Here is a 12631-nt window from a genome sequence, read left to right as displayed (position 1 = left end):
ACGTATTCCTTTTACTTGTCACTCGAAAACTTACAAACTATGGGTCTTGTTCTGCCCTGACACATGGGCTTTCTGTATAACTTCGTCATCAGTTCTTAATTGTAGTCGATCACTTAACAAATCACACACTTTTTTCTCTGTAGACGCCCAATCTTCATTCTCTTCTTCCTTCACCCCGTAAAACACTAAATTTTGTCTTCGTGTTCTGTTCTCCAGATCATCAATTTTTTGTTATAACAATGCATTATATATATGTAGTTCACTTAATTCACTCGTCACTTCCAATAATTTCGTCTCGATGGTATCCACCCTATCAACCAATTTCGTTAGTTTCCCTCAATGTCTTGATTTCCGTTGTTAAGCGTTAATTAGCACCACAAAGGGATGCAACTTCGGCCACTACTTTTTCATTGGACTCGCGAAGAGATGATACCGTGTCTTTGATTTCTGCAATATCAATACGTTGAGTGCTTGGAGGACCTGGATGCTGTTCTACACCCCCGATGATTAATAAAGTCAATATTATTAACCCGTAGTCAAAAAATACCTTCGTGTAGCCTGATGTATTCACTAACACAGAACACGACGGCTCTTTCACAGCAATTCTGAATAAGCCTATTCTGGATCTGTAAATTCCAAGCACAACACCCATCATGGTTCACTACACTCACGAGCGAGAGAAAACACGTCCACTCACTACGGCGACTAAAACAGTGCCGCATCGTCTCCCATGCGCCCATAAAATGATTTCGGTCTTAAGATGTGACTAAGGACACTCGGATTGTCCTGCTGACCACCGACTGCCATATCGGAATGCAAACTAGACGAGAAACTACTAGACGATGACTCAATGTCCGAAATAGACTGCGAGAAAAGTAAATGTCGTCTTAAGCGATCAAAGCACTACCTCGTATGGTGAATTTTATGCGGAGAAGAGGTTACTATCAGTTCGAAATATTCAGTGAGCTCTAAATCATTGTAAACACCATCAAAAGCATCACTATCTTGGGCAAATTGACGCAGCATAAAACTAAAAATACACACAAGTAAAATAAAAGAAAAGAAAAAGGCAATTCAGACTTTAACACCAAACATAATATGAGCCAAATCAAGGGCGGATGGGAGGGGCAAAATTAAACTTTCTGGTGGGTGGTCAGTGAGAGCAAACAAGTGGCACTACAGTTAACCGTAACACAACACATCTCTGACTGGACTTCTGGAAACGTGACTGGAAACGTGACTGGAATTCTGGTATGTCCAGCTGGATTTTGTGGCAAAGATACTAATATTACCACGGTATTAATGTCGGAATGGTACATGAAATCCTAACAATTCGTGTAAAGCAGTCATAAATACTTTTCCATTATAGACGAACTCCATGCCAATCTGTGATTCTAATACGTTAGTCAATAACTCATTTTATCTTAACCAATTATATTTCAATTTTGAAATAAAACACAAACTGTTAATTTTAGAATTGCACAGCAAACTTTAGAAAGGGGATGGTAGAGTAAAATAAGTAATGGTAATAAGGGATGCGCTCATGCTGTTTGGTGTATAAGTTCTGCCTTGTCGGAGAGGCACATTACCTTCAGCTGTTGTGTATAATCCATGTTCTGTTCAAATGTCCAGTTAGACGAATCTCGTGGTTGTCAACTCCACGACGGTCTGGTCTCCTTCCTCTCCAAGGAGCCTCGGCTCCCAAGTTTGGTTCAAATTGCGTTTCTCCGGGTTCCACCTTCTCGTTTCATGATATTCCAAATATTCTCAAAGACGTCCATCTAGACGCCTCCCATGTCTTACACATTGACCTGACGTCACACTTGTTGTCAACGGTGCAGGTGTCCTCTTCCGTGGCGATGTTCTCAAGATCCTCACTAATCAAAACCGAACCCGGCAAAAACTCGATGTTCTGGATGAAAAGAGAAAAACTCTTACTCTTGAAAACACACGGAAGATACATACCTAAGTGAAATGTTGTCTTCCTCGTTGCTGATCACGGGAGCAATAAGGCGGCAGACATGTTCAGCATTTCCTCATGTTTGTCAATGAACGGCAAAATAAAGCATAAGCGGAAAATTAAAAGGAAAAATTGAGGGACTCATAGGACGTTTGTTTCATGTGCCAAGTTTAATGACAGAAGGAAGAAAATTATACAAAATGTTGTATGAGCCTTGACACTACATAATTGTAATTTTAAAAAATAAAGTTTTCCTTCGGTGCGGGTCCAACGAGAGTCGAACCCAAGGCTGGATCCTCAACAATATAAAACATATTAAAATGCATTATCAGATCTTCTGTACGGAACAGACGAAGTAACCTCCCGAAGGCAAATGTTTTGTTTCTTCAAATGTTTTTGTATCTTTAAATTGTAAGAAAAGAACTAAAAGAATGCTGCTATTGAATTACAAAATTAGATCTCCTAAGTTCAACTTGTACAGAAAGATTTTTTTGATAGCTAACAAATTTCTATTTTACAAAGTTTTAAGAAGTGTATAGTGATATAAAATATTCCCGTCGCGGCATACCTATTTTGCTACCCAATCCACAGCTCGAACAAATACCATTTGGAAAATATAGAATTTGGAACCACTTTACAATGTGAACGTAACTTTTTTCCCATCTTTCTTGTTCTTAAAGGAAAACTGCTGCTGTAATTTCAGAGTTCGTTCGGCAACATATTTTAGGAAGGTGATTGAATGAATTCCCGTTGCTTCCACCTACCTTATTTATTTCAAAAATTTGTCTTAATCTTAAGTTTATTTTTAGTGTTAATTTTTTTTTGTCAATTATCAAAGATTGCATGTTAGAATGCGGGGTCATGATTTACCTGCCAGTACTGGTTCTGTTCAGTTTTGCTCTGATTTTCACCAGCGGCGCAAATCTGTTTTTAACATTGGAGGGAACAAGTAATACCGTTCTCACAATCTTTTTAAGCGATGTTAAAATATTTTTGAAGTTTAATAAACCAGTGCTGTGGTGTAGAGTTGTGTTCAACATTGAGATACGGGCAGATTGAGGCTTATTCTGGGGGGTCATCAATTTCATCTCACTTTCTTTTGTGGCAATCAGACACAAAACATCGCATTTCTCCAGAAAGTACATTTCAAATCAGATTATTGGGGGGACAGATTCCCGAAATCCAAGATTGGAGGGTACATTTCCTCCCCATTCCTCCGGGATTTGCTCCAGTGGCTTTAACTTATTGCAATTCAACGTTTTCTCTAAACATAGTTTCTAAGGTATCTAATCATAAATTCATTTTAATTGACAGAATTGCCTACTATAAAAATGTTTTTAATTTTATCATTTTAACAAGCCTCAGCGTCACTACGAATTGCGCTTAAATGCTGCTAGCAAAGGTGAAGGTTGCGGTGTTGCCACACCTCTGTACAAATTCACGTCAACTTATGCATGCAAGGAGCGACCCATTCACTAGCGTCTCCTTAGCCAGATCCTTTACTACACGGCAATGTCGAATAAGGGCCCTCAAGTTGTGAAATGTGTCTCAGATTTTAGTTATTCTCGATTAACAAAGTTATAATTCTATAAATTTCTAAAGTACGGAATAGTATTAAAAGCGACTGCTTTATCACTTCCAAGTTCAATATAATGAGATGGCACCTAATTTTGAGAAAACATATCAACAAGTTTTTTCTAATAATATCGACAGACATGCAGACAAATGGAAGAGTAGATCAGTTCAATGATATTCCCCATACTTATACATACCGTGGTGGGGAAATCTAAAAGGTTTTCGAATTGTTATATTTATGTAAAATGTAACTGGATTGTTCAAATCTGTTTTTAAAGAGACTTCCAATTATTTTCACTTATTGCTCCCTGATAAATCCCACAAACACCATAAGCGTTCACTCTTAGGTCTAGTACTTTATATGCTTTTTGATTCCTGCTATCCCGGTTGTGGATTTGAAACAACGATTATTCTAACAGTTATATATCATACTTTCCTTTCGCATACAAATTATAATATTTTAATAGTATTAGATTCTTTGATTGTTAATCATCTTTTAGGATGTTGCATTCTCCGAATTTCAACATTATATTGTATTCCTTTAAAAGAAAACAGAATGTGATTTTTAACTTAAATTCAGTAATTATTTGACATAAGGCATCTATAGGTTTTATATATTTCATTAGGCGAACAATTTGCCTAAGTTTGGGCATGAGCTTCAATTAGATTTCTGAGATCTCTTTACACACAAGCGTTAATATTCTCTAAATGCACTGATTATTGCTTGACTCTCTGAGGTATTCGATTTTGCACTGTAAATCTGCCATTATACTTTAAGATGAAACTTTGAAGAGCATTCGAAGCTCTTAGAAAGATGCCGGGAAATTTTAATGCAGAACCAAAAACCAGAGATATTCGCTTAATACTTTATTACAAATAATAGACAAATTACAATATATTAACATGAGTGTACTATACAGTTGTAACATTTCAAAAGAAACGAACTTTGTGTACTAACGGTACTCTTTCACATTAAACGATCTTTTTCTGAACTATGGAAAATGGAACTTTAACACAAGTATAGATCTGTGTTTTAGAACTAAATATTTTTTTTTAAAGAGCAATATGTTTACGTCCATTTTGTCCTTACAAATACATTATAAGGTTATTATTACTCTTTTCTTGGCCGAAGAAATTTTTTATATCGTACATAGCGGTGACCATAAGCATTGTGAGCGGGTTGCGAATTCCAAAAGTAGTCATCATCGTCATCAAACTTCTGGCTCTTTACCCTGTACGATATTTCGTGTTCATCGTGTTCTTCTTCGATTTCTTCCTCTACTTGTTTCAAACCCGTTAATTCCTGCCCACGTATTGCAGGATAATGTCTTCTCTGATACGTTTTCCCTTGGTTAGTTATCGCTAACAGGCGCTGCCGTTTCACTCCTCTGGGAGACGGGACGTTATCATTTTGAGCCTTAAAGTCACTAGATTCGATATCGTTGCTTGGTGCAACACTCGGATAGAAAGTTGCTAATGTTATAGGTTGCAGAGTGCGACGTATTTCATTCTTTAAAGCCTCTGTATCAATTAGAGTATTATGGGGCAATTTCTTGCGTCTTCCCACTCTAATTGTTGATGATTTCGTAGTTGATTCTAAATCAGTTGATTTTCCAGATTTCCTGTTATCACTAATTGGTTTCTTGGTGAAGGCTGAACTTATGTTTGACAACTTTTTTTCAATTACTTTAACAACATCTTTTTGTTGTTTGCTAATTTCTTTCAGAATGTTTTCTGCTATAGAACCTACTATATTAGCCGAAGTATTTTTATAATTTAATACTAGTGCGCTTTGAGGAGTACTATTTTGAGTTGCGGAAGTGGACTTTTGTAGAGAATTAAACTGTTTGGCCTTTGTGCTCGGAATAATGGTGCTAAGTTTTGGAAGTAAAACAGACTTCGCCAGCAATTGGGATTGTGAGATATTTTGAGCTGATTTAGCACTATTTGTTGTACGATTTTGTGCGCTAATTGCTCTCTTTGTAGTAGATACTGGAACACCAGTAGACGATGTTTTTGAACCATTTACAGAACTAGAAGTTTTACCGATACCGAGATTTGGAGCTGCACTGCTCTTCAATTTCTGAGTTGTTTGAGAAGTTATTTTCACTTTGCTATCTGGTGCAGACTTGGTTATAGAAGAAGCTACTGTGTTTCTTACTTTTTCACTACTACCCGTCAAATATTTAGTTACATCACGCGTTACTGTGCTGGTACTGACCTTATGAGTTATTTTCACGTTTGGAGTTATTGTTTGTTTCTTAGCAGAACCAACATTATTGGATTGTGAAACTTTTGGCATTGCAGTACTTAAAGAACTTTGTTTAACGGTTGCAGGTGGCGAACTTTTATTCTGATTGTTTCTCTGTGTGAATCCACTATTTGGCTTCTGTGTTGTTTTAAGGTTTGGAGCTATTGTTTGTTTCTTAACAGTACTAACTTTATTGGATTGTGAAGCGTTTGACAATGTAGTATTTTTAGAACTTTGTTTAACTGTTGCAAGTGGCGAACTTTTATTCTGAGGGGTCTTTGTAGTTCCACTATTTGACTTCATTGTTGATTTGACATTTGAAGTTATTGTTTGTTTTTTAGTAGTACTAACATTACTGGACTGTGAAACTTTTGGCAATGCAGTACTTAAAGAACTTTGCTTAACTGCTGCATTTTTCTTTTGATTGGTTGATTTCGTATTCCCAGTACCTGGCTTCGCAGTTGTTTTCACATTTGTGAATACTGTTGGTTTCTTAGAATTACTATTTAGGTTTGAAAGTTTTGGCAATATAGTTGTTGATAAACTTGACTTAACACGTACCGAGGATGAAGTTGTCTGATGATTACTTTTCACCTTCATACTGCTATTTGTCTTCGGACTTGTTCTTACATTTGTCAAGACTGATTGTTTCGGTGAAGTATTAGAGTTATTACGCTGTGAAACGTCTGGCAATGCAGTAGTAATAGAACCTGGCTTAACTGTGATGGAGGGTGAAGATTTTTGTTGATTGCTTTTCTGTGTTTCTTTATTTGACTGTTTAGTTAATTTAAAGTCTGAAGAAAGAGTTGGTATCTTTGAAGACTCAGGTGGTTTGTTAGTTGATGTTTTTGGCAATGCAGTAGTTAAAACATTTTGCTTAGTTGTGGCTGTAAGTGATAACTTAACCGCATTACCACTACTTGACTTAGAAGTTGCCTTAATTGGATTTCCTGAAGTTGTTGATTTCTTGGTTGAATTTGGATTATATGTGGGAGAAACTTTGAGTATTGATGCTGTAGCAGGAGCTCCTTTTGTTGTTGGAAGAAATTTTGCACTTCCTTGGCTACGTTTTGGAGTAGTTGCACTGTTTGGTTTCAAAGTTACTTTTGTGCTTGAACCAGCAGGAAACTTCGGGGTTATCTTTAAACTTGAAGGAACATTTTGTGGTTTCTTTGTGACATTAAGATAGTTATTAGGTATAAATTTTGATGGAGATACAATTGAAGGATTTTTCGATACACTTTTATTAGGTTTTTGGCTGACTTTCTGGGTAATGTTTGTGGAGATAGTTTGTTGTTTTGCATTAGAATTAACTTTAGCGTTAGTCGAAGTTTGCGTGATAGAAGCAGTAGAAGTATTTTTAGCAATTACAAGAGGTGTATGTATAGCTGCACTGCTTGGCTTTAGGGTCTTTCCATTATTAGGAGAAATAATTTGTCGTTTTGTTACAATAGCGGTGTTAGACAGTAAAACTTTGGGAACTACAGTAGTTGACGCTGGTGGTTTATTAAAAACGGAAGATTTGAATTGCTTGATTGTTTGTGTGGATCCACTGTTTGGTTTCTTAGATGCGTTGACGACTGTTTCCCTCTTTGTAGCACTAACGTTGTTGGATGTTGCTGTCCTTGGAAACGCAGTTGTTAAATTTCTTAGCTTAACTGTAGCAAACGTTGAAGGTTTCAATTGGTTACTTTTCTGTGTTGTTCCGTCTCCAAGCTTTTGACTTACTCTAAAGCTCGGAGGTGAAGTTAACTTGGTTGTAGACTTAAGAGCGGTAGTCTGTGATGCCTTAGTTGAAACTGAAAGTTTTCCTTGGAAAGAAGCTGAGGCTTTCTGTGTGAACCCATTATTTAGCTTCGAAGATGCATTGGTATTTAATGAAGCTGATTTTCCTTTTGTAGTACTGAGTGGTGAAGCTTTTACCACACTAGCTGTTGTTGTCACTGATTGAGATGAAGGGAGCTTTGTTATAGCTTGTTTCTGAGTTGATACCCTAATTGGTTTTTGAGTTACTTTACCATAAGATACAGGTGCTTGTTTACTTGTTGTATTTATTTGTTTTGATTGAGAAACTTTCAGTACAGAACTGGTAGGTAGTCCTTTAACTGATACATGTTTTGGAAGAAATTCAAGTTTATGACTTGCTTCATTAAGTGCCTTATAACTATTGCTTGTACTCAATGAACCATGTTGATTCTTTGATGTGTTAATATTATTGACTTGCAAAAGTTTGGCTGGGGCAGTAGTTGAAAGAGATCTTGTGACTTTCGAAACTGAAGATTTTTGCTCTTGAGAAATTGTGCTTGCTTTTGGTTTTGCTGTTTTGAGTACGGTATTATGATACTTCTCACTAACATTTTTTGAACTTTGTGCTGCAGACGGTTTTGTGAACCTAGAATTATTTGCATCTGGTTTGAGAGTGGGTTTTACTTTAGCATGAAATATTTCTTTATGTTTTGTTATTGTATTCTCTTTAGTAGAATCTATAGTTAATTTAGAGGTAGTGAACTGCCCACTTGATGATTTTTCTAGACTTTTAGTTGCTTTGCGTTCTGTTGCTGCAGTGGTATATCGTGGCCCTGCAGAGATTTTACTTTGTTTCGCTTGAGATTCTTTGGTGATATTAACGAAAGTAACTGATTGTGATGTTACTTTCACAGAACTCTTCAGAGTTGTTGATGTCTGACTTCCTTTTGCTACAAAACTTTGCGTATTCTGTTGATGCTTTTGTGTTGTTTTTTGTAAAATTTGTGTATACTTTAAAATTGTCGCTGAAGTACTAGGTTTAAGTCCATTTGACAACGGTTTACTTATAGGACTTTTGTTGGTAACCTTTTCTGATGATCGTGGGGTACTAGCTACTTTTGAAGGTGGAAGAGCAGGTTTTGATAATTGAGATGACGTACCGCGGGAAGAAGTTACTTTGGTACTCTTTACTGAAGATTGCAGTTGGTTCGTTACTTTAGAATGTGAGCCGCTAGTAGTAAATGTACGTCTTGGGGATAACGTGCTGAGCGAAGAGCTTGGTTTAACGCTCTTTCCTGAAGACTGAGCCTGAATACTTACTTTTGAAGCTATGTTAATAGTTTTAACTTTAGTTTCTGGAAGTGATGTATTCCGTGAAGGACTTCCTTTAGTACCCTTTGCTGAAAACAGTGGCTGGATTGTTGCCTTTGAAGGTTGACCAACAACACTACTTTTAGTTCCTGAAGATAGTGTACTTCGTTGATGACTTTGTTTAGTTATCTGTTGTGTTACTTTTTGCTGACTAGTTACTTTTGAAGGTATGCTTGTCGTACCAGGCTTAGATACTGAAGGTTGTGTATTGCGTGCAAGACTTGGATAGGAACTCTTTTGTACTAATTTTGGCTGATTAGCTACTTTTGAAGGTAGGCTGGTAGTAGCAGACTTAGATACTGAAGCTTGCGTATTGCGTGCAAGACTTGGATTATAACTCTTTTGTACTAATTTTGGCTGATTAGCTACTTTTGAAGGTAGGCTGTTCGTACCAGACTTAGATACTGAAGGTTGTGTATTGCGTGCAAGACTTGGATTGGAACTCTTTTGTACTGATTTTGGCTGATTAGCTACTTTTGAAGGTAGGCTGGTCGTAGCAGGCTTAGATACTGAAGCTTGCGTATTGCGTGCAAGACTTAGGTTGGAACTCTTTTGTACTAATTTTGGCTGATTAGCTACTTTTGAAGGTAGGCTGGTCGTAGCAGGCTCAGATACTGAAGCTTGCGTATTGCGTGCAAGACTTAGGTTGGAACTCTTTTGTACTAATTTTGGCTGATTAGCTACTTTTGAAGGTAGGCTGGTCGTAGCAGGCTTAGATACTGAAGCTTGCGTATTGCGTGCAAGACTTAGGTTGGAACTCTTTTGTACTAATTTTGGCTGATTAGCTACTTTTGAAGGTAGGCTGGTCGTAGCAGGCTTAGATACTGAAGCTTGCGTATTGCGTGCAAGACTTAGGTTGGAACTCTTTTGTACTAATTTTGGCTGATTAGCTACTTTTGAAGGTAGGCTGGTCGTAGCAGGCTTAGATACTGAAGCTTGCGTATTGCGTGCAAGACTTGGATTGGAACTCTTTTGTACTGATTTTGGCTGATTAGCTACTTTTGAAGGTAGGCTGGTCGTAGCAGGCTTAGATACTGAAGCTTGCGTATTGCGTGCAAGACTTGGTTTGGAATTCTTTTCTACTAATTTTGGCTGACTAGTTACTTTCGATGGAAGGCGGCTGGTACTAAACTTAGATCTTGGAGCTTGTGTGCTATGCGCAAGACTTGGTTTGTTGCTCGTTCCCGAAACCTGTGGCTGACTCTTTACTTTTGATAGTGGACCAATAGCTTTAGGTACTGGACTTATTTCAATATTCTTTCCTGAAAGTTGATGCTGATTAGTTCTTTTTGAGTGTGAAGCAAAGCTGCTTCCATTATGACTTGTGTTTAATGTGGCCAACTTAACTGGATTTAATTTAGTGTTGTTTGTTAAAGACTGTTGTTGATTAGTTGCTTTCAAAAGTGAATCAACACTAGATTTAGATGCTGAAGATGAAATATGGCGTGAAGAGTTTGATATAGCGTTCTTTTCTAAAACTTGAGACTGACTACTTACTTTTGAAAGAGAACTTTGAGTGATTGCTTTATGTACTGGAGCTAATGTACTGTGCAAGTTATTTAATTTAACACTGTTTCTAGAAGATTGTGGTTGATTAGTTGCTTTGAAAGATGGAGTAACGGTGTTTAGTTTAGGCCCTTGAGGTACTGTATTCTGACGAGAACTTGTGTTACCGATCTTCCTTGCAAGGTGTTGTCTTATTATTTCTACCATTGAACGAATCGTAGTAGGTTTAGATTCTTGAAATGAAGTATTACGTGAAATACTTGTACTAGTACTCTTTTTTGAAGATAATTGTGGAACAGTTGTTTTTTGAGATGGGCCAGCTGTACTCGGTTTTGATCCCTGTGTAAGTGTATTGCGTGTATCGTGAGTGTTGTTACTGATTTTCTTTACTGATTGTAATTGGTGAGCTACATTCAAAGACGTTGAAATGATTGATGCCGCTAGTTTAGATCCCGGAGATAACGTATTGCGTGTAGGAGTCCTGTTATTACTATTTTTCTCGAAGGATTGTAGATGGTTAGTCACTTTTAAAGATGGAGCTATTGTGTTTGATTTATGTTCTCGAGATAATGTACCCTGTACATGACTTGTGTTAGTATTTTTATCTGATTTTTGTGGTTGAATAGTTACTTTTAAAGGTTTGGCAAGATTAACAGGTATATAAGCTGGTGACGACGTGCTTTGTGGAGCATTTGTGTTTATAATCTTCGCTGAGGGTTTTGGCTGATAAGTCAATTTAGACGGTGGCCCAGGAGAACTTTTCTTCGTAGTATTTCCTTTGTGTTGAAGCCATTTGCTGTCGACAATTTCCTCATTCACTAGAACTTCAAGATGACCAGAAAGGTTGTTGAGATCATTGGCGCTGTTTCGCTGTTTATTAGGAGTATTTTTTGGTAAATTAAAGCCTGTGCCACCTTCTTTACTAGTGTCTTGTTGCTTGTAGGTCTTGTTGCTTCTTTTGGGATCTGAAACGAAATTTAGAAATATATCAGTATTTTACTGCAGTGATTTAATACTGGCTAGTACAGTACTACATGTCTTAACCAGTAGTTGTTTTTATTACACAACATACATTATTGTTTTTCTTAACGGTAAACATGCAACCTCTTGATTTATCCAACAGTCAACCGAAAGGGGAGTGTTTATAAGAGGAAGTCACCTCTTTCGGGAGATGCTAGAACAATTTACAAAGAATTAAAAGATAGATAGATAGATAGATAGATAGATAGATAGATAGATAGATAGATGCATGAGGTTTATTCATGCCAAAAAGGTCCTGCTAAGACCGGTTTTTCCAAGCACTCAAATACCTATGAGGTCTATGCCGAACTTCACTGGTCTATTTCGGTCCTCGTGAGGTCTAACGCGGTCCTCGCGAGGTCTAAGTAGGTCCTTTGAGGTCTAAATATGACTTCAGGGCTGCCAACATACTTTAAAACAACTTCAAGAATCAAAATAAAGATATTGTGTAAAATGCAACATATTAAATTATTTTCCATTTTACACAAACAAAAATCGCTGAAATTTCGTACCATGGAAATATTAACAGGAAGATATTGTTTGATGTATTATTTAGTGCAACAAAATTAACAGTGTTGCCATCCCAATAACAAGATTTTTCAAATAACACTAAGCAATGTTTTTCTATATTTCAAATTTGCATGTTAAACGAAAACTTACTGCCTTTATTGTTTAATGCTGCAAACCGAAGGCGTTGCAGTATCGAAAACATTCAAATTTCAAAGGTCTCTACTACAATAATATTGCAAGTGAATTGCAAGGGAAAATGCATATTGGAAGTACCTTAGTATCGAATACTGCGATGACAATACGAAGAAATGGAAACAATGATACATCAAATTCTTTATTTTGAAAAAGGTACTAACTATAACAACCAAGCGCATAATAGTTTTCAATAGACACAAAGATTATAATGCCGTTTACAACAATTTGATAAATCAATCCGTACTTACATATGAAAGAACGTTGTTAAAAATTGTTGTATTGCATAAAATGGCGTATCTGTAGGAACCTTTTAAAACATTGTTGGTTTCCTTTGCTTCCACGACATTATATCGACTGTTTTTGAAAATTGTATTTATAACAAATTGAGCAAGAAGATTATGGTCGCCAGATTAGTACACGAGCTTAAAAAACTCATAGTTTTTAAAGATTTTTATAGTTTCTACTAACTATTTCAATTTTAGATTCTTTTTACTTTG

At 36.7% G+C, this 12631-nt stretch overlaps 2 protein-coding genes across 2 annotated transcripts in view; one reads left to right on the top strand and one right to left on the bottom strand.

Annotated features, from left to right (window-relative positions):
* LOC145676375 (solute carrier organic anion transporter family member 74D-like) overlaps positions 1-12631 on the top strand; it is a 261508-nt gene that overhangs the window by 43380 nt on the left and 205497 nt on the right. The gene's annotated exons all lie outside the window — the stretch shown is intronic.
* The window catches only part of LOC145676378 (uncharacterized), a 76353-nt gene continuing 68247 nt past the window's right edge, over positions 4526-12631 (bottom strand). Inside the window, exon 2 of the mRNA XM_081747229.1 lies at positions 4526-11374. Coding sequence (XP_081603355.1) covers positions 4647-11374 — 6728 coding nt within the window. The 3' untranslated portion in view covers positions 4526-4646. The remainder of the gene's footprint in view (positions 11375-12631) is intronic.

The sequence above is a fragment of the Thermobia domestica genome, unplaced genomic scaffold (genome assembly GCF_964235325.1).
Source record: "Thermobia domestica unplaced genomic scaffold, izTheDome1.hap1.1 HAP1_SCAFFOLD_119, whole genome shotgun sequence".
In the NCBI taxonomy this organism is placed as follows: Eukaryota; Metazoa; Arthropoda; class Insecta; order Zygentoma; family Lepismatidae; genus Thermobia; species Thermobia domestica.
The sequence above is the reverse complement of the archived record's forward strand: the minus strand, read 5'-3'. Positions and strand labels throughout refer to the sequence as shown.